Genomic DNA, 23,015 nt, shown 5'->3' with positions numbered 1-23,015 from the left:
TGCAAATTAGGAGGTGTATGGGGATCTTGAGTAATTTATGGGCTGTTTTTTCGGGGATACCCCAAAATTGTGTCAATTCTGACCCTTAGCATGCTATTTACACCCCACAGCATGACATAGGCCACAAAATAAGACAAGTCAATCGACTGATCCGAAACCCGGCACAAAACCGACGTATATCAAGCTACCGAAGCACCAAGTCAGATTAACGCCAGTCTGGAGCCAATTTGTGCTATTCTAGACATTAATCAATCTCCAACAATCCCAAATTATACATCAGATCCTCAAAAGTCGTATACCACACATCATGAAAGTCGTAACTTTTAATCAATCCTCATCTCCTTTTACCTCAAATTACTAACAATTTAACTCCACATATTCTGTCGGTCTTGTGCACTTCCAAATGATATGTTTCTATGATTGAAATTTTTTATTTTATTTCTTTCTGCTGATTCTATCGCGATAAAGCACAAAACTAGCGATTTTAAAAAAATTTAATTTCATATAATATGGCATGGGCGTGGTGCTTTGACAGTTACATTTCAAATTAATTGTCCTAAATTTAATTCAATGTGCTCACTTTAATTATATATATATGAAAATTGTAATATGAATTACGACAATTATTGCAAATGAAAATTGTAATTGACATTAGTGCTGATCAATTTGTTGTCGATTATTTAATGCCTTCAATAAATGCCTTTACGTGATATTACCAATTACCAATGACTATTTCTCATCACACAAAACTGAATTGCACGATCTCTTTTTTCTATATATGCATTTATTATTATTTAAATTTGTCGGATTCCATTAAGTGCATATATTGCAATTTTGCAAAAAAAAAATTATCTTGATGGATTATGTCGATAATGGACGGAAGAGACAGAAACATACAGATAGAGTGATTCAGTAATGAGAATTGGCTGGTAATTGGTTGACATGAACGCAGTTTTTTAATTGGAAAAATTATTTTATGGTTACATGATGACTATTTGGATTATTTTGCTTGGGTATGGCTAAGACAGTAAGAGTGTACAGCTCATTATGTGTCTGTGTAATCAATTGGCGTCGGACAACACTAGTTTGATGCAATTCTGGAAGGCACAATGCATGGATAAGTTGGAAAATAGTGTTTGGGTCTCCGTCTAAGTCACATTGGCTTGAGGACACTCCTAAATGGCCCAAGATGGTTAATCTGTCCGAAATTCAGCAACAAGTTGCCGTGACTCTGGCAGACTGGCAGATTTAAATGGAATCATGTACAAAGTTAACGTCAAGTCGGTTTAAGGCCGGATTTTTGATCGATTAACCAATTTGTGGTATTCGGGATTATTATTTGCCTTTACAGCACCTAAAACTGGAGATCGGTTTGCCTCAGATACTTGAAATCCAAAAGGAATCTGAAAGTATAAAACATATGTTATTTGCGACATTCCAAAACAGCAAATCCACCCAAATTGCCACAAAACAATCTCATTCTACAAAAGGCTGGATCATTGATTCCGATTAACAAAATAACTGATTTATGAAATAAATGTGATTTGAACATTCAGAGTATAACATGTGCACTACGGCTTATTTTATGCCTTACTCGCAAAATTTGTGAGCTTCGCTCAACCAACCGAACAAGCGATAAATATTTCTACTCACGGCAACATAGATATGCAGTTTCTGATGTTTGCGAAAATTTTCACGCCTTCACTCGCTTCGCTCCGTTCAGGTCGCAAAAATTTGTGAGCTTCGCTCAACCAAGTCCGACTTGGACTAACTACAGAAGTCAGCCGGGCTGAGCCTTGGGTAGAAAAGCTTTTATGCATGAGCCTGCGGTTCTAGGATAGAACTATACGATAGTTCATAGCTTATTCACATACAACATACGACAGTACTTTTATATAACCACAAAGCTACTTATATTCACCCGAACTAGGCAGACATTCTTAAGAAGTGATTTAACCTTGTTCACTTCGCTTTTGTTTACTCTAAGCACATAGATAGATATTTGAGCATTTTTCTTCAGTATTAAAGGAAAAAAAATTTCAGGATTTCATAGGATTCGATCTCACGATTCCAAATGCAATCAGCCAAATCTTAATCAAATACAACAAGTATATAAATTAATGATTTTTTCATGAATAATATAGAAGAAATACTTTTAATTTTGCGGCCGAGCGAAATGAAACACCGGCTGTCTATTTAGGGCCCTGCATTTTGTGCCTCAGACACTCTATCAAAACAGCAAATTCCACCCAAATTGCCATAAAACCATCTCATTCATCCACATATCCCCGCTAAGAATTGAATTAAACTAGAAAAAAAAGATGGAAGTTATTGAGAATATGATATATCTTGATAAATTTAAATCATTTTACAATTGCATTAATGACAAGTGCTATTCGATATTGTATGTTCATGTGCACAATGCAATGCAAGTTTCATTTCAACATTCCCGACCGACCGACGAGTGAGATTGACGTGTGGAGAAGTCAGCAAATGAGAAATAATGAGCAATGAATGCATTAAGTTCAGAATAGTACAATTAATTTCATTTTGTGTTTGTGTCAATGAGAATTTCTGGATAAAAAACGGTTTTTTTTCATTATTTTCTGATCAATTGTTGTACTTTTTTCAAGAATCGCCGTCATCGACGTCAATATTACATACAATTTATGCAGATAATGTGAGATTCAGAAAAATAAAAATTAATTTCATTTTTTTAAATATAAAAATTGATGAATCTGCAACAAGATTATCTGCGATGATGCATGAAGAAAAGAAGAAGTCAGACAATGCAACATTCAATAATTTATAATCATTCATTTTCTTCACGATGCTTCAGAGCTCAAGTGCCAATTTATTTAATGGATTTTTCTCTCTCTCACTCGCCATTTCACTCACACCATCTACAGCTTCCCTTTCTTCCTTTTTTTTGTGTGAATTAATGAGTAACATCTTACATCATCATTATTAGCGGCTGAGAAATTTATCATTAATTAATTTTTATAGAAGAATATGAAAAAATAAAAAAATGTAATTTTCATCAGCAATTAGGAGTCGTTTGAAAATGATGAGCAGATGGACAATTCTTGGGGTATGTGCCCTTTAGAGTTATATGCTAAATTCAATACCGAAGGATACATACTTATGAACTCTATCAGCAATTGCTATTATTCTTCATGTAACAGATGAAAAGATGACCGTAGGATGCCCTAGTGTGTAGAGTAACATTGGCAGGCTTTGTGGACGGTAAAAAATCGAGAAGAAGTCTGCAAAGTTTGGACGCGTTGAAAATGACTCTAGAGTCCTTATTATCCCGAACTGGCAGAAGGTTTCGAAGTATATAGCTGACTTTAGACATTCCATATGCGCGGCAATGGGCCCTCGTGCGTCCCAGTCAAGGAAGTAAGTAAGTAAGTATGTATCAAATTAAATATCGAAGTAGACATAATTATGAACTCTACTAGTTTTTTCAAGATGCTGATATTGTTCCTATTCATCGTTTTTGATCGTAAGTCATGTGAACAGACGACCACAGGATGCCTCATTAAATAGAGTAACATTTGCAGTATTTGTGGACGGCAAAAGATCGAGAAGAAGAACTAAAGGTTCTAGATTGGATATGTTGATAAGGACGCTAGGATTCTCAATTTCCTGAATTGGCAGACGTTCTCTAAACGGGGCAATGAGGTTCCAGTAAGTAAGTAAGCAAGTAAATCCCAAATTCTAGACAACATAACTCCCATAAACCCCCGAAAATCTCGACCATAACAACTCAAATCCCCCTCATCCTTTATCCACCAACCATAAAGGCAAGAAGTCACTCAAAAAGCTTCATAAGACCAGATAACAACATAATCCCATTGTTTTGCATAAATATTACACTCAATTTGCAGACGATTGAACTGAAGGAAACGAAATGAGACACAAACGAAATATGAAGCACAACAGAGTGAAGTATTGAACGAGAAATAAATATATCTTGTGATGTCTGCCAAGTGATGCATGAAAAAAAATATATGCAATGTCCTTGTTTTCTCAATCTCATTTCTCGATTATAGAATGTGTAATGTTGTAATCCCATATCATATCATATCATATCTCTTCATTCCGTTTTACTTCTTCTTCTTCTTGTTTTTTTTTTTGCAGATTTTTTTTTATTCTTTTAAAAATGCATTTATTTTGATTTACATGAGTTTTTTGTTTCGATATGAAAATAAAGTTGTGGTAAGAAAGTTTTGAATTTTTGAGGAGGTTTGAATGCGCTTTTTGAGGGGCTGAGAGAGCTTGTTGTACCTGATAAACTGGTAAACTTTAGGAATTTTATCTATTTGTTCTTAATTTAGGAACATTAATTTGGTACCTAAGTAACTTTTTGGCTCAGGTACAATAACCTGGATAATTTATAGCTCAGGTACAGTCCGGCACCAATCCTAGAATAACAATAAGCAATCGTTTAATCGAACAATCGAATCCAATCATGACATACGATTGGTGACATTTTATACCACTAGCTTAACCGATTAAGATTTGATTAGAATCATATAGTTTCAGATCCTTTAATGTAGAGTTGACGGTACTCCATCGAAGAGGCGCCTCTATATTTCTAAACTAAGGATAATAGACCAATTACTCGGAATATGGACATTGTTGCGTCAAATTGGAATCAAATTATAGCTACTCTAGATTAATTATACTTGTCAAAGCCGAATTGACGGTATTCATTGTAGAGGTGCCTCTATATTTATTGAGTATGGATTCCTGATGCCGAGACCGAAACACAAGACCGAGACTACCCGGGAATTTGTTGAGACCGAGGCTTCCGAAAACCTTAATTGAGGAGAAATTATTATAATCAAAAAACTCGGCATATGGACATTATAGTGTCTTTGAATTAAGAATTTCCAATTTTTGCTTCTGATATTTGTTCTGAATTGCTATTGGCCCGCAAACCCTTTTAAATAAGACAGACCTTATTTGCTATTGTGTCATGTTTGCCAATATTATTTAGACATAAAAAGGATATAAACATAACGATGTAAAAGCTTACATGGACAACTCAATGTTCTGAAGCTAAATAAACTCGAAAGTGTCAAGAAAATTTATATTTGAAAGAGGAGAGGGCTGATTCAGGTCTCTGATTGTACCCTTGAGAACAGAGATCGAAGAAGTTAGCCTTATTTTGTATGGAAAAGTCGACTTAAGTCATTCTGATTCCTTATGAAATTCTAGACTCTGAATATTAAAGGGGTATGCTAACAAAATCAAACGTGATCCAAACAAAATTGGAATCGACTTGAAGCTTTGCTCTAATCGCCCCAAATAACAGCTGCAAGCCAAACTGCCAATCCATATTCTCATTCATAAATCTCAAAAATTCAGCTTCCAAAAATGAAAAAAAAAATTATTCATTCGATGAAGAGCAGAAAAGTCTTACAACATTAACAACAGCCAAGCCAATAATATAAGACGAATAAATTATGAATTGGTAGAAAAAGTTAAAAACAAGAGAATGAAACAAAAATATTGAATTATTATTAAATTTTGGCTGTTGTACAGACACAGAACTCTCTTTTCTTTATAATTTCTTCCATCTCCGTCTTCAGCCATTTCGTACAGTCATTCCACTGAACGAAAAACATGGAATTAAGACTTTTGAGAACAAAAAGTGCAATAAACCTGAGCCGTGATATGAAGCCATTAATGAATATGAATAAAAAAATACGAGAACTGAGTCTGTAATGGAAAGAAGTAGCCAAAAAAAATGAAAAAAATTCATGTCGCCGAAAACAAGACCCGTTGTGTGATGATGAGGGAAAGTGTTAAAAGAAATTGATGCATGAAATGCAATCTTTCTATTTAATATTGATACATTTATATATATTTTTTTGGACTTCTTCTTCTTCCGTCGTTCTGCGGACTCACATTCGTAACAAAATATTAACTTTCATTTCATTTCATTGATCCCGATCGAGGCGCATAAATGATAAAAACCACAATTCAATAATATTTATATGCTCATTTCTTCTTCTTACTTCCATCTTGTCCAGATTCACTTATGTATGAATGTTGGCTGTGTTTTTAGAGAGGAAGCCATTCAAAATATCTAGACAACAATAACCAATAACCTTTATCAAGAATTTTTGTCGTCTTTTTCGGGAATGCAATGAAAATTTTGATTATTTTGGATTCGCATTTGTTTAAATTTTGTTGATGATGAATGAGGGAGAGTTCTTTGGGATTGTTGCTATGGAGAGGAATTGAGATGCTGAGTACTGACACTGAAGTTGTTTACTTAGAAGCCAGATAACGTTGAAATGACCAAAAATCTAACCTCAGGGCAGCTTGACTTTGGTTTAGAACAAATTCGATGAAATCAAGATTCAGGAAAAATCAATACCAGCCTGGACCTTTATTTTTGACCATTTCTAGTCCCAGCCTTAACCTTTCGAGTTAACTGTCAGATAATCAGGGTGAGGAGAGCTTCATCTAACTTAAAATCAAGAATTGACAGACAATAATCAGCGATAGAGCTTATTGAAATCAGGAATTGGCACCTGAAATTGGGAGTCGGTAAACTGTAGTCAGTGATCAGTGATCCAAATAGCTGGCAAATAGAGTCGACTACCATTTATGTCGCTTGGAGCTTGACATATTAATTGTACAAGTAGTTCTGTCTTTATACATGAAACATGCATGAAATATGCCATGGATCAGAATCTGAAAATTTCGTGAATTGGCAATAAAATCTCCGGAAGCTGGAAAGACCCCCTAACATAAGCGACATTTATGAAGATCTATGAATTCACAATTGATCTATATAGTCAGAAATAATAAGAGGAAGTATTCATCATTTAATTCCCAACTGAAACCCCTTTTCGAAGCTTCCAATTAAATGCGTACAATAAAAACGACTCTTCTTGCAATTTAAACCACCTCCGTGTTTGATCCAAATAGCTGGTAAATAGAATCGACTTCCATTTATGTCGCTCGGAGCTTGACATATTAATTGTTCCAGTAATTCTGTCTTTATACATGAGACATGCATGAAATATGCTTTACAGAACACACTCAACCTTAAAATTTCCATAAAAATTCGATTAAATCTCTTTTTTTGTTGCTGTGCTGTTCAGACCCCCTAACATTCCACAAATAATATCAAATAATATTCAATAAAAGAAATAATAAAAAAAAAATGTGTATTTAATTTTCAAATGACAATTCGAAGCTTCCAATTCAAATGCGTACATATAAAAACGACTCTTCTTACATTCTTATCCTTCCTCTTCTACTGTACATTCATTGTTCGAGATCAATAGTAAACAAAACAAAAAATATCAAAACTGCATTTACAAATTATATGGAAACAGAAGTTATTGCCAAAATATACAATTTGCATATAATAAAATTATTTTTTATTATTTCTGCTGCATTTATTTGCTTTGTTACTTCAATTTTATTATTTTGAATGGCAATTGGCGACATTGAAAAAGATAGTTGAAGACGTGGAATATTCAAGAGATTTATTCTTACATGCATTTAAATCTCTCTTTTTGTTGCTGTGCTGTTCAATGTTCATAGTCTTTTTTTGCATATGAATGTTCAAATAAATTTTATATTTTACGATTTATGTTGCTGATCGGATGTGAAGTTGTGAATTAATTCTTAGAAAATGTGCTGATGCTTTTTGGAATTTTTCTGAGCAATGACGAGCTTGTTAAGGTTTCTAGGAGTCTGTCATGGCTCTGAGGAGTCTGTCAAGGCTCTTATGAGTCTGTCAAGGCTCTTATGAGTCTGTCAAGGCTCTTATGAGTCTGTCAAGGCTCTTATGAGTCTGTCAAGGCTCTTATGAGTCTGTCAAGGCTCTTATGAGTCTGTCAAGGCTCTTATGAGTCTGTCAAGGCTCTTATGAGTCTGTCAAGGCTCTTATGAGTCTGTCAAGGCTCTTATGAGTCTGTCAAGGCTCTTATGAGTCTGTCAAGGCTCTTATGAGTCTGTCAAGGCTCTTATGAGTCTGTCAAGGCTCTTATGAGTCTGTCAAGGCTCTTATGAGTCTGTCAAGGCTCTCAGGAGTCTGTCAAGGCTCTTAGGAGTCTGTCAAGGCTCTTAGAAGTCTCTCAAGGCTCTCAAGAGTCTGACAAAGGTCAAATGAGTTTTACAAGGCTATTAGGACACTAAATAAGCTTCATATAGCCAGTTAAAAATCCCATAAAACGTTAAATTGACCATTTTTCATCATTTAATCCCAACATACTCAATACAAGCTATTAAAAGCCTCACAATTTACAAAGTAGTCCCCATAAACATGCTCGTTAAGATAAAGAGTCACACATTATCCTCATATAATGATATATAAAAAATATTTTAAATATTTCATAGTTTCTAAAAAGACATATTTTAAAGTGAATTGATTGTGACACCTCCATTGAATCGTATCGCAATATCCTTCAACATAATCACAGTCGGAGAAGAGGACAAGCAAAAATAAACGTGGAAATAAAACTCTCTCAAGTCACAAAAGAGATGAAAATATGCAAAAGGGTCAAATTATTGTTAAGAAATCTTGACATTAAGAAAAAAAAATAAGAAATAAGAGAAAACTTACCCGGCTGTTGTAATCAATCCGCTTCGATTGTCAATGTTAAAAAGCCATTCAGTCTCATTGGCTAGTGAATATGTGATTCTTGCATTAATTCCCAAGTCGGCATCGATAGCTTTAACTGTCAGTACGGATGTACCAATTGTCACGTCCTCAGGTATCGATGCAACATATTTTGCCATTTCAAATCGAGGATCATTATCATTTTCATCTTCAACAATGATGGAAATATTACATTGACCTTGATATGTAACGGGTGTTCCACGATCCTGTGCGGTTATTTGTAGAAAATAGCGAGAATGTGTTTCTCTGTCTAATGGACGTGATGTTAATTCGCCCGTATGCATGTCAATACTGAATTTATTGCCAACATTACCACCTGTTGATTTGTTCAATGAGAAATATATACAGCATTAATACAGTAACAACAACAACAAAATAACACAAAAAAAGAGTTTTTCTCATTAAACATAAAAATTGTTATTGAAATGTTATAAAAAAAAGAACCGAAGTGAATGCAGCCACAATTTTTTTTTTCCCCGTTGAGCTTTGAGCTGAGGGGATTATTAATGTATCATTGCATAATAATATCTTGCCGATTGCAGTGTTGAAACACAGAAGCATTCATATTGACACATATTTTTACTCTCTTATGTTTATATTATTTTTTCATGGACCTTATTTTGTGAATAAAATTTATTCTTTTTTTTTTGCATGAAATGCTTTGCCTTCTTCTGCTTGACTTTGCCTTCTTCTTATGCCTCATCGTCAGCCACATAACAATTGTCATGATGGAGAAGAAATGGAGACAATAAAATGGTTAAAAAATATGTTTTTTTTTATTCGCGATTGCTCTATTCGTAGATTATTTTAGAGAGGAATGGTATGTGACAACTGAGATGTATGTACATGGGTTTGGTGTGGGTTAGTGGCGCATTGTTGAAAGAATGGTTGACTACTGTTGATCAGGTGGATCAGGGATCGATTGATTGCTTTCTTTATTGCTATTAGTGTTGATTGGAAGTATAGATTGTAGGAAGCCTTGAAGTTTGGAGTTAGGATGCCATTTGGAAAGCACTGATGGTTCTTAATGTCGAGATCGAGACTTTCGAGGGTTCTTAGGGATCATAAAGTCTTGAAAGGCTACTAAAAGCAAGTCTTAGTCTCAATTCTAACATCGGAATACTATTGGGACCACCTGATACTGGACTTAACCTTTAATTAGTTGATATTCTCTATTATAACCTCATTTTAAACATCGGGGACTAGAAACAGCATTAAAAGAGCTCATAAAAGCCCTAATTGAACATAGATGCATATCATACCCGAGTGGAATAGACTGCAATTAATTAACCGCATATCTAGTTCTAAATTTGACATTTCATAGCAAGTGTCACAAATGTCCAGTTTATAACTAGATATGTATGCGATCGACCGATCATTGTCTGTTCCACTTAGTACAAATGCTCTATGTCAGGCTCTATGTTCATTTCAAGACTAGCTTAGGTCCGTTCAGGACTTAGGAATTTATGAGCTTGTCTCAGCCTAGTCAGCACTTTGTTCGAAATGATTATGTCCGAATATTTGATATTTTCAGGACATATCCCATCCTAAGGACTCAAATGTTGTCATTTCTAAATGATATATCCTTTAATATCCACTAACATCCTCAATTTAATACAAAATTAAAGTCAATCTCGTCACCACAGCCACAACAGTCAAACCAAAATCACCAAACCCATTCCTACAATGTAGCATAAAAATTCAGCACATAATGCGCTAGAAAGAATCAATTGTGTATACTGGATTGAGGAATGAGAAAACAATTTCTTAGAATATTATGTCACGTTAAGAAAAGAATTGAAAAAAAAAATAAAAAAATGTTTGATCAGTTTGGGGCCACAAGAGACACCGTAGAGTAGAGAATAAGAAAAAAGAACTTTACATACATACATAAATATGTAAATTGAATTTGAGAAACCGTTAATGCGGAAAAATGTTAATAGCAATTGAAAGGAATGGAAAGGAGAAATGAGCAAAATGAGGAAATTAATCGATGAAATTTCTTACCTGTAATACTGTACGTAATGTCACCATTAGGCCCTTCATCCAGATCTGTTGCAACAACACGATGTATCACTGATGTCTCACTATTCTCAGGTATTGCTAACGGATAACATGAACCAGGCCGAAATTCAGGTGCATGATCATTAATGTCAGTAATACGTATGACAATTGTTGCTACATCGAATTGTGATTTGTAGAGCTTGCCAGATTTAGCATTACCATTCGCTGCAGTTGATTTAAATTGAGATGTCATCGATTCCATTACATAAATTGGCACCGTATAAAGGTCTTTTGTTTCGCGATCAAATGTACCTTTCGTCGTTACAATACCACGCAGGGGATCAACCGTAAAACAATCATCAGCAATGCCTTTTGGAATTTCATATGTTAAATTTCCACCTGAAAAATATATAAAAAGAGACGAGAGGTAAATGAATATGAAATATTTTACAGTATAATATAAATTACTATTAATCATGGAAATGGAATCGTGCAAAAGAAATGCCTTAACAATTCATAAATGAAGTCATGAATGTAGAAAAAATGAATTTTTTTCTTCATTATCTCAGTTTTTTTAAGTTGTAAGATATTGCAATTCATATTTATATTTAAAAACACGTAAAAAGCGAGACTCCTTCGGTACTATTGGGGGTCGTTTGGATGTTGTGTAACTAGACTTGTGCTGTTACTTCATATTTACAATAAATCGCAAATTAACAATCTCAGATAATGTTCGTAGATTACTCGAATAGTACAAGTCGGTTAATTTATCCCAAATGCGGCAACAGATCGACGTGACTGTGGCATGGTGCTGGATTTAAAGCGAATCAGAGTCAGATTAGCCGGGACTTGATGCCGCATTCAATTTAAATCCAACACCATACCAGAATCACCCAAATCTTCTTCTATTTGAGCATAAAACCCCAAACTCCAATCCCAAACATTCCCTAACCCCCAAACAAACCCCTCCCACCACTCAAACACATACAAAATTCATAAACAGCCTTAATATCCAATTATAATAATTAAATCGTTCACATCACAATTTTTTTGTGATAAATAAATATGACAGCTGAAATGATTAATTATGATAATTTAAATTCACACTCTTATTCACTTATATCCACTGACATGTAACACACATACAAGTCAGATATGGGAGAAAATAATCTTACAATAACTCTAATGCTATTGCTTTTTGGCATTGATTTTGTTGATTTTTTATTATGTTGGAAGTTGACGAAAAATTGGACTTAAAGTTTGGAGTGAGATGGGTATGAATGGGGTGTTGGGGTTAAGGGGGATGTATTCATCATCCTAAAGGTACATAGTGATCATACTTGCAACTTGTCGACACAAGCAGCATCCATAGCTACACCCAAACAAGACAATCCAACAACTAAATCATCCATAAAGTCGTCTACATTACCACAATCTTCAACTGTATCTTCCCAACTTCCTATTCCCTCATTTTTTCAAGTGTGCGCTTTTGTATAAGTTTTAAAGTGAAACAACAGAATCACATACTTGCCATACTTGACATTTGACTTGCTGCTTGCATATTTTTTTGTTATTGTATATATCCACATACGAATAATATTCTTCATTCAAACGCAGAGAAGTAATCATGAAATGGTAGGCACACATAATATTCACCAAATGAAGGCACACAAGAAATGAAAGGAGAAGACAGAATACAGATCAGGCATAGAAAGAAATTATAGAAGATTTATCGTACAAAAAGTATAAAACCACCGTAAGCAAATAACCAAATTGGTAGCACGAAATGTGCAACTGTTGCAATGCCTTCTGAATTTCGTTATTGTGGCCGATTTTTTGATCTACCTTTGCATGTTGAATTAAGTTTAATCATTTTGTGCTTATATACATAATTAGGTTGCTAAACAAACTTTGTATTCTGTGCATTTCAATATTTTTTGCATTTTTTTTTTATGCCTTCAACACACAAAAAAAAAATAATATAAATGAAGAATGTGAAGGAAATATAAAAGAAGTGTTGTGCATGTTTAACAACAGATAATACACAAAAGTCACTTATGAGAGCCGAAATAAAACGGCACAGACTTGCACACAAAATAACATAACAGAGTGTATGACTCTCCAAGCATATTAATTTAATTCAAAATATAAAAGCAAAAGATTCCTTTCACGCCGCGCGTTTTGCAGAAGTATAAAAAGATTTATGCATTTATAGTGAATGAGAATTGAGAAATGGTAGTGATGGTATTGAGGGATTTTTGGGTGGTAGACGCATTTTGGGATGGGGAAATTGATGAGTTTTTGGTTCTTCCCAAAAGCTTAGTTTATTGAGGACTTGAGGACTCAAGGAGTGGGGTCAATTCTTACTCAGATATTGAGGTACTCCTGAATATCATAAATCGGTTTATAGATCCAAAATAAGGCACTATGTCGACGTGAAGCTTACTTGATGACGGAAACGGTTGTCAAAAGTTATAGATGCCAGAGCTACGACGGTCATGTGCCAGATTTTGCCTGATTTATTCAATATATAGCATAAATCGATTAATTGATATAAATCCGACCCCAGACAAGCATGATACTGATTAGGATACCGAATTAGATTTAAATCCGGCACCATGCCATAACCATACCGTCCAGAATTAGATTGATTCAAAATCCCGAACAAGTTTGATAATCAATTCAAAGTCTAGCACATGCTGGCTAATTGATCTAAAACCCGGCACCAGGACAGCGTAAGTCTGGCGCTATACCAGACTCTAATCGTTAATCGTTCAAATAACGATACCCAGTGTTACATCTCTGGTAAAGTGTTGGATTAGAGGATGACGTTTTCCATAATCACCTCCAAATGATCCAGAATCACGTCTTTCTTGAATCCGACACTTTGCCAGAGACGCGACTCCGGATGTCGTTATTTGATCGATTACCGGCTAGACTCTAGCATTGCGCCAGAGTAACGCTGTCCTCGTGTCGGAATTCGGACCGAATTAATTAACTTATGCTACTCAATACCCTAAACAAGTATGAATCCATAAACTCTCAACAAAACTACCTTTTGTCAATTTTAATGAGCTTACCCAACTAACATCAATTCCTAACAAAATCACACTCAATTCATCAATCTCAACTTCAACAGCTTACAGCTATGACACAGCATAACATTTACAACACCATCCATTGCTCAACATCAATTCCATATACAGCACAACACCAAAAGACAAAGTGTAAACACGAGACAATTTTTTTCATCACATTCCAAATTAGTGCCAAAAAAAAATTATTTCACTTCCCCTCCCCTGATTTTGGTAAGCAAAATAGCAGCCATAAATGAATGCATGTACTCAAGCACAGTACATTTGATTGTTAAGTTTATAAAAATGACAAGACATGCTTTGTAGTTGCGAAAGTTTGTTGTTGGGAGGGAAGGTTTGGGAGGAATGGGACGCTTATGGGGTGACGAGGGGAGGGATGGCAGGGAATGCAAGGACGGCAGGAAGAGCAGGACAGGGATGGCAGAATGGCAGGAAGAGCAGGAAGTTCAGGAAGAGCAGGCAGAGAACAGGGAGGACATGGAAGGCAGGAAGGACAGGGATGACAGGGATGACAGGGAGGACAAGGAGGACAAGGAGGACAAGGAGGACAAGGAGGACAAGGAGGACAAGGAGGACAAGGAGGACAAGGAGGACAAGGAGGACAAGGAGGACAAGGAGGACAAGGAGGACAAGGAGGACAAGGAGGACAAGGAGGACAAGGAGGACAAGGAGGACAAGGAGAACAAAGCGGACAAGGAGGACAAGGAGAACAAGGCGGACAAGAAGGAGCAAGGAGGCGATGGCGAAGAGGGCATTGAGGGGGAGGCGTATCCAAAACATGACGCTACGGTGAGCCGAGAGAGGGGACGGGTTTAAAAACGCTTTTTTAACCGTTCCGTAACTGCCAAACCTTCCCTAACTTTACATTCCTTTCCATCCCATTAGTTTAAAGCTTAACCAATTCAATATGTACTGGACGATGTAGTTATGCGGCGATGAACGACTTGATTATCTTTTAACACATCAAAAAAAAAAAAAAATAACAATCATTATGATGAAAACATGTTAATTGAAATTTACATATCATTAACAGACAAATGCCCCGCGTGCACATGATGTGGATAAAAAATGTTTATGTATGTATATAAATTAACGATTTATCAAAAGAAATATGAGTGGAAAAGAACATGAAAAGATGAAAAGTTACGGGAGCAGATTCCCGTTTACAGATTTATGATGATGAATTGTGTGAAAATGGATGGATGCCTGTCTCAATAATGTGCCAGAACATATCGGAACAAAAATATAATCATGATTAAGGCTCTCCAACCAGCACAAAAAAAAAATTATTGCCTTTAATATTATTTTAAAATCCATTGCGCATCTTAACGAGTGAAACAAGCCATAAGGATCGTGTAGCAGCAGCATATCCATCGTACATCAATTGATGTATGTTTGAAGAAAACATATCCTTAGGGTTAGAAATGCACCTGTATTCACCTATGTAAGCCGCTGTGTCGATATTATTTCATTTTTTTTCTTCTTGCTCATCTCCTCATTCTACCCCGGTTTTTTCATTGTTTTTGCTGTTCAAGCACACTCGACACGTCCATGAAGAGGCAGTTTGCGAGAGAGACAGAGAGCAAAGGTACTTTTCAACAAAACAACACAGCAAAACATAATATTTGTACAGCTCTTAGTTATATTTACAGTTGAGATGTACAGAATGGGTGATGTGGTTGGGGATTGTTTGAGTTTTGGGATGATGAGGTGATTGGCTGGGTTAGATGGGTGATGGGTGTAGTCAGGGTGGTTGAGAGTGATTTTTAGTACAAGATGTTGATGATTAGGGTCGGAAATTGTGATTATAGCGAAGTTAGACCCTTAGAATCGATTCATTTAGTTCTAAACTGACTCATTTAGTTCTAAACTGACTCATTTAGTTCTAAACTGACTCATTTAGTTCTAAACTGACTCATTTAGTTCTAAACTGACTCATTTAGTTCTAAACTGACTCATTTAGTTCTAAACTGACTCATTTAGTTCTAAACTGACTCATTTAGTTCTAAACTGACTCATTTAGTTCTAAACTGACTCATTTAGTTCTAAACTGACTCATTTAGTTCTAAACTGACTCATTTAGTTCTAAACTGACTCATTTAGTTCTAAACTGATTCATTTAGTTCTAAACTGTCTCATTTAGTTCTAAACTGTCTCATTTAGTTCTAATTAGATTCATTTAGTTCTAAACTGATCTAACCAGCCTTATTGAGCTCTAAACTGACTTTTTCAGTTCTAATCTGATTCATTTAGTTCAGTATGGCTTTATCCTGCACCAAACCATAAAATGCTCCTTATCCACCCTCACCTACACAAAACCATCTCTCAACTCCTTCATATCTCTCCACATATTCCCTTATCCCATACTTTTTCTTCAATATTTACACTCAAGTGTGGCTTATTGACGGCGCACATAGCAAGTAAGAAGAGTGAACAAAAAACTTCATTCAACCATAATCGCTATGTTTCGTTCGCAAACACATCATGTTACCACAAAATTTACTTCAGCTCTCCTTTCCATCATCCAATCATTTCATTTATTTTTTTCATATTTTCGTTGTTGCTGTTCTCCCCCTTTTTGTTCCCTCATAAAGTTATTGCTTATCGATTGCTATAGTATGATTAAATTTAATATACCAATAAATTGTATTACATATTTTTTTTTTGGAGAGGATGAGGATGATTTACAGGTAGACATACAATTTCTTTTCTGATTTTCTTCTTTTTTGTAAGTTTTCCATTGTTTTTTTTATCATTTTTTATTGAACTTAATTGAGCATTAAAAATCTCATTACTTTTTCAATTCATGCACTTCTTCGTATTCTTATCAGTTGCATTGTTGGGGAATTTTATTGAAATTTTTTGCAATTTTTTAGTCAAGTCAAGTGAATCATTTGCATTTGTAGAGTTGGTTAGTGTCTATTAGGAGTTTTGTAGATAGCTAAAGAACTCTGGGAAGGCCATTAAACTCTTGGAAAGAAGATTTTGACAAAGACAGTGTTGAATTTGGTATTGGTAATCAACAGAAGACAGTCAGTGATAGAGTCAGCTTCAAATGCCACCAAAAAGGGGCCTTAGATCACAGTTGATCGATACGGCAAGCAAATTCAGTAAGATAGTGTCTATAAAGAGGGTTAAAGAATATCTTGAAGCTCAGTAACTTAGAAGGTATCTCTCATACTAATCATGACTCAGACACTTGTCTGAACCTTGATATGAAGCTGTTTTGGGGTGTAGCTAGCAATTCAAGAAGGTTCCTAGTGTTTTCTATCCAAAATTCAATTTAATGGACATTAACACCCTCCTTGCTCTTTCCTATATTCATATCCTAATCTTCAAAAGAGCTCAATCTAATTCCGCAACCTTTCAAGCTACAATCAAGCTTCAACTCTCCCTCAATGATTACAAAACTCCATTTTTATGTCTGCTTTTTTGATTTCCTGCATCATCAAAATTCATATTCAATCAAAACTAGTCATAAAATCACTCAATAATCATCAGATCTTGCCTCATCTTCATCATGACAAGGTGTCAATATTTTTTGATGTTTGCAAATATCAAACGACGATTATGATAGGAAATGATATCAAATTTCATCACGTGTTTATTGTGCTTAATAACTCATCAATATTTAATTTATATGAAATCAAATAGAAAATTTATTGATAAAAAGTTAATGAGTGATGTTGATTAATTTGAATTTTGAATTTTATGATGAAGCTTTTTTGATGGGAAATTTGCAATTTAATTTGAATTTTAGATTAATTTTTGTGATGATTGTGCAATGTGTTTTGAAGGTGTTGCATAATTTTGAGGTTGTTGGGAACGGATGTAATGTCAAAAACAGCATTTTAATTCAGTCTTCTTACAGTCATCTCCTTACCGTAATGCTATGTAACCAAATTATGAGCTAAAATTGGAATCCTACCCTCCCCCCATCTATGCAATAGTTAATTCTTGAACGTTTCCTTTTTAATCAACTTCTCGGGAAGCACACGGTGAAGAAACGGCCAAAAATCTGACTCCAGGCGAGCGTTAGTCTAACTTAAGACTAGATTTGATGAAACTAAGCCTCAGGTTTGAATCAGGTCATCAGGTCAGCTTGTGGCTAGCTTAGGGTCAGATTGGAGCCAGATCTTTCAGATTGGAGCCAGATCTCTACGTTATGTACACGAGTGAACAAAAATCAGTTAGAACTAGTCATCAACTGGACATTAACTGGCCATCAACTAGTTATAACGTATTTTTGTCCACTCGGGGTGCCTTCCGAACTCATGACCCAAGAATCTCTTTAAATCCCGAACAGACAAGGAGCATACTCATGAGTAAGATCACAAAATTGAGCATGCTTAATTATATTCATTGAATATATTCATTAAAAAGCACGCTAATATAGGTGAGTAAATTATCTGTTACGGAATATTATCAAAAAGCATTCACGAAGCTACATTAACCCGATGTCAATATTTACAGCACAAAAATATATTTACAACATCATAATTTACTTACGAATTGATTATTCTAACGGCAAATGGGTGGGACAACATTCCATTTAAATTAAAAGAAATGCAATTATTGGGTTGATAAATGCAAAAAGACACGGCAAATGAACAGAGAATCGATTAAGCATGAGCATCTTCAAAGGAACACGAAAAACTATTAATGTACAGAATTTATAAGTCAAAATCACTCCAATAATTTCATATTATGAGATAAAAAAAAAAAATTTAAAATGTTAAAGATTTCATAAAATTTATCGATTTTGTGCACAGCTGCACATTTTTTTCTCATCCTTTAAAAATAATAAAAAATCACCGAAAAGTGCATTCGACAATTCCATTCATAAAAAGTTCATATTTATTGAAAGGTAACAGCAGCAAGCACCAAAAAAAAAAAAATATTAATCTCATAAACTTTTGTTTTATTAAAATTATTTTACAATTTAACATTCATTGACAGTTATAATAATAATAAAAGTCATGTTAATATCGTAAATATAAAGTTTGGGGAAAATATGTGTGCAACCTTTAATTGCAAAGTCATTTAAAATTATCTTTTTTTCTTACTCTCTCGCTGAGATATTTTTTTTACTTTTTTTCTTTTCTTTTGTTGCTCACTGTTATTTAAGCTCTGTTGTTTCATACCACAAACACACGAACGCTCTCATCATACGAAAGAATGTTAATTGGAAATGCATTATACACTATATGTATGAGGCTGATGTGTAAAGGAAGAATTAAGTTGGGAATTGATGTTAAAGTTGGTGTTTAGGATTTGAGGCGCTGTTTTTATTGCGTTTTAGATAGGGTTTGTTCAAAATTGAAGGTCTGTAGCCTTGGGATGAACTATAAGGTATAACCGAAAATTGCGAGCTTGTGCATCTAAAATGCATGAAATGCAGGCTTGTGGTTCTTCACCAAACCCTAGCTTAGATGTGCAGACTTGTATTTCCTGCATTTTAGATGTCCAGGCTTGTAATTTTTGGTCTAATGCTTGGTTTAGTCTAACTTACATAACAGAAGCCAAATTATGCAATTTAGTTCCCAAAACGGTCACTCTCCTCTCAGGATCAAGTAATTATTGACATAATAGGCAGCTTGCTTAGAAAGCACAATTGAAAAAATCTTAGTGATACTTCTGTACTATTAAAGCATACTCTTTTCTTGATAGAGAAAACTAGCATCAAGTTGAGATAAGGCCATTTTATATTCGGTATAAAACTCAGGAAAACAGTTTTTTGGGTATCGACAATTATCGGAGCCGAGACCGAGACCGAGACCGTGACCCAGGAGACTTAGTTCTAACATTTTTGGCATTTGTTGATTCCATGAACGATCAAAATTGGCCTTGTTTGTATAGAAATGATCAGAAATTATCAAATTTGATAAGAATCCGATTAATCAGTTCCGTATCCTTGATTAACAATCAAAATGATTATTAACACTAACTTTTAATGATTTTGGTCACTAAGGATGATTATAAATGATCACTTAGGATAGTAAATTGTCACTTGAGATAAGGAATGGTTAATTGGAATAGCAAATGGTCACTAAATATGACAAGTAAGCCTATCTTTGGCAATGTAGATGCATATGTATAGACAAATAGCCAAATCAAATTATATCAATTAAATGCTTAAATGTTAACACTCATTGATGCATAGCCATAACATCTATTTGAGATTAAGGGTTCAATTCCCATAAAGATTGAAAAAACTGTTCATAAATAATCACACCTAGATATTTTACACTAATTTTATTTTTTTTGCGCATCCACCCAAACTGTCCACTTCCCTACACCACTTCCTTCAACAAAGTTCACAAAAAACTTAAAGACGGAGTGAAAAAAAAATTTTTTTTGTTCATTCGCGAATCATGTTATGATGAAATTGAAGTGGATCTAATGGCTGATAAAATCATCATAGCTGATGATTTTCATTTGAATTAATAGCCATTGATGGTAGCTGTACGCGCAAAATCAATCCACTGATGTGTACATTTTTGTGTTTTTTGTCTTAAAAAACCTTTACTTTACAATAAATAAATGATCACAGTGGTAAGATTAAGTAAAAAAAGGTTCAAGTAAATTGATCCACATTCCGTCCATACCCGATGTTGGAAGTACAATATATTTATATAAATATGTTCAGCGCATCCCATTTGTATTATTGGCTATAGCACTTGATCAAGTATAAAAAAAAACCGTTGAAAAGGCAGATTATGGCTTGAACGATTAAAGTTCATGTATAATTATTGATTTATCTGAGTGGTTTTTGCTGTTCTTCATGCATTTACTTGATGATTGAGGCATTTAATTTTTTCGGTGTGTACATTCATAAAAACTACAATTTTTTTTTTCTCTCTTACTTCTCTTACTTACTTTCATTCTGTTTTTTTTGTGCTGTGCTTTTCAACTCTACACTTCTCATTCCGATGGAAATCGTGAGAGAAGCTCAATTAATGTACACTTTTATGATAGATTCTTTTCTTTACAGCATGTAAAATTATTAATTAAAAAAAATATATATGTGGCACATAACGCAATTTAAGAAGAAAAAAAAAGCTCTAATATTGATTGAGTTGAGTGGTTTTTTAAGAAGAAATTTAGAGTGAATTTTTATGGGATGTGAACTTATTTTTTTTTTTGCAGAATTTGTAGCAATCAGTTTGAAGATCTTGAACAAAAAATTATTGGTTTCATACGCATGTGATGTGTATCGCTGCTTTATACAGGGTACTTTTAAGAAGTTCATTCTTTAATTCTGTGGTGAGTATTGTGGCTTATCAGAGATTTTTCGTAGCATACCAGTGTGTCGAGGCACATAAGCTGTCCGTAACTGCTCTAATTATTGATCTTCGAAAGGCTCTAGTAATGTGATGATTTATAGGCAATTTAGATGCACGACTACCACATTTTCATGGATTCTGCTACACCTAACTCTAACGTCTCAAACAGACATTTGAGTTTTTGATTAGAATTTGAGCTCAGTCAACTGTCATTGGATCTGTATCTAGCTGAATCATGGAAGCCTTTGCTTCTGACAAAAAATTACCAAGTCTAGAATAAATCAATCAGATTGGGTTTGCCCAACATTGGCCTAAAAACCTGTTAAACCTATGAATGAGTATGCTTAGGGAAAAACATCTGCCTTTGCATAAACATTGCCTAGTTAGACACCAGCCCGAACAGTTCAACGTGTTTACCAGAGTATCGCAATGTTACCGTATTAACTGCAAGACACGAACCCTAGCAGATAAAGAGCATGCTCTTTAATGTAGATTAAGGTGAAACCACGCTTACGAGATTGTTCAGCTAGTTTTTTCATTCAGCTAGTATATTTTACTAGAGCAAGCTCTTGAGCGCATGCTCGTTGCTTGTAAAAAGAAGATGCCCTGACAGCACCGTGACGGCTGATTTTGACTCATTTTTACGATAAAATACACAGTTCATCGCATTATGCCTTTCTGTCAGCTTTATCCAAGCATATCTTACAACAGATCCCTCCCTTCTAACAGACATCACTTATGATTTCCCCTCAAAAAAATCTACATATTCAAAACCTTAATGAGCAAAAAAAATCTCAAAAAAGACAAATATTTCACCGGTTTAATTGTTAACATCAATTTAAGATGCTATACCAAAATGTGCCAGCAATTTAAAAATGTGTAAGCTTCTTAAACTAGAAAAAAAAAATAATAAAATTATGCTAATCTGCAGTTTAATTTCTCGAATAATGCATTGAGCAAATACTGTACACAGATTGGTGTTGTGAATTGCATGAACGTTACGTTCAATTAGTATATACTCGTGTAGTTTAATTTGAATAATTAACAATGATTTAAGCCTCGAGAGTGATTTAGCATCTTAATTGTAGGGAAAGTGAAGGCATGAGATGATAATTATGGTTTTTGAAATTAGTGAGTAATTTGAAGATATTTTGAGAGGTTTTTGGGATGTATTTTTTGGAATTTTGAAGGTGCTGAGTGTCTATGGTGTAATATAGACCTAGAAGTTGAGTTAAATTTTGGATTGAGTTGAATCGAAATCTGCATACAAAATATGAGTCGGTTCCCCGAGCAAACAGGGATAAGCATGATCCATGTGAATCTATGATAATCTGAAATTGAGTTTAGTTGAACATAAATGAGTATGCTCATTGTCTGTTAGATTTCTGAACTCTGATATGATCTGTACCCTAATAAGCTAAGAATGGATGTTAGGCTCTAAACTGGATGTTTTTCTAGGAACGGAAATCTAAAAACTAGCTTTTTGTACTACTTAAAAGGAGAACAGCCTCTTAAGACTTCTTTTAATTCCCAATTTTACTCAATAATCGAATAGATCAACTTGGTTAATCGATCCATAATCCGGCACAAAACCGCCGTTACTCAGGCAAATAGGACATCATACCAGGGTCGCCAAGCAGATTCCGGACTTCGGATCAATTAACCGACTTGTGCTTTTCAGTTTAATCCAAAAAACCCAAATATCCATCATACCAAACACCCCATTTCCCATCATCAATATCACATTCACAAATCTCCAAAAAAAATCTCATCCACAAGACACACAACAACATCTATCAAGAAAATCAAGTCAAAAATTTGTGAAATAAAAATTATTGTGTGTTGCTTTGAATTGATATTATACTCATCATCATCATCATCATAATTCTGACTTTCCAAGCGCTTTTTAAAACATTAAGAAAAAAAAATGAGCAATAAAAATGCCCATCACAAGTTTTTTTGAGATAAATT

At 34.6% G+C, this 23,015-nt stretch overlaps 1 protein-coding gene across 1 annotated transcript in view; it reads right to left on the bottom strand.

The window, feature by feature from the left end:
* Positions 1 to 23,015, bottom strand: part of ds (dachsous cadherin-related 1) — a 166,193-nt gene that overhangs the window by 25,537 nt on the left and 117,641 nt on the right. Inside the window, exons 11-12 of the mRNA XM_070650991.1 lie at positions 10,667 to 11,062; positions 8,603 to 8,975 (exon numbers count right to left, since the gene is read on the bottom strand). Coding sequence (XP_070507092.1) covers positions 8,603 to 8,975; positions 10,667 to 11,062 — 769 coding nt within the window. The remainder of the gene's footprint in view (positions 1 to 8,602; positions 8,976 to 10,666; positions 11,063 to 23,015) is intronic.

The sequence above is a fragment of the Chironomus tepperi genome, unplaced genomic scaffold, assembly GCF_022539635.2.
Source record: "Chironomus tepperi strain 1889 unplaced genomic scaffold, CSIRO-AGI_Ctep_v1 contig_451, whole genome shotgun sequence".
In the NCBI taxonomy this organism is placed as follows: domain Eukaryota; kingdom Metazoa; phylum Arthropoda; class Insecta; order Diptera; family Chironomidae; genus Chironomus; species Chironomus tepperi.
Note: the sequence above shows the minus strand (reverse complement) of the source record. Positions and strands in the feature narration are given on the sequence as shown.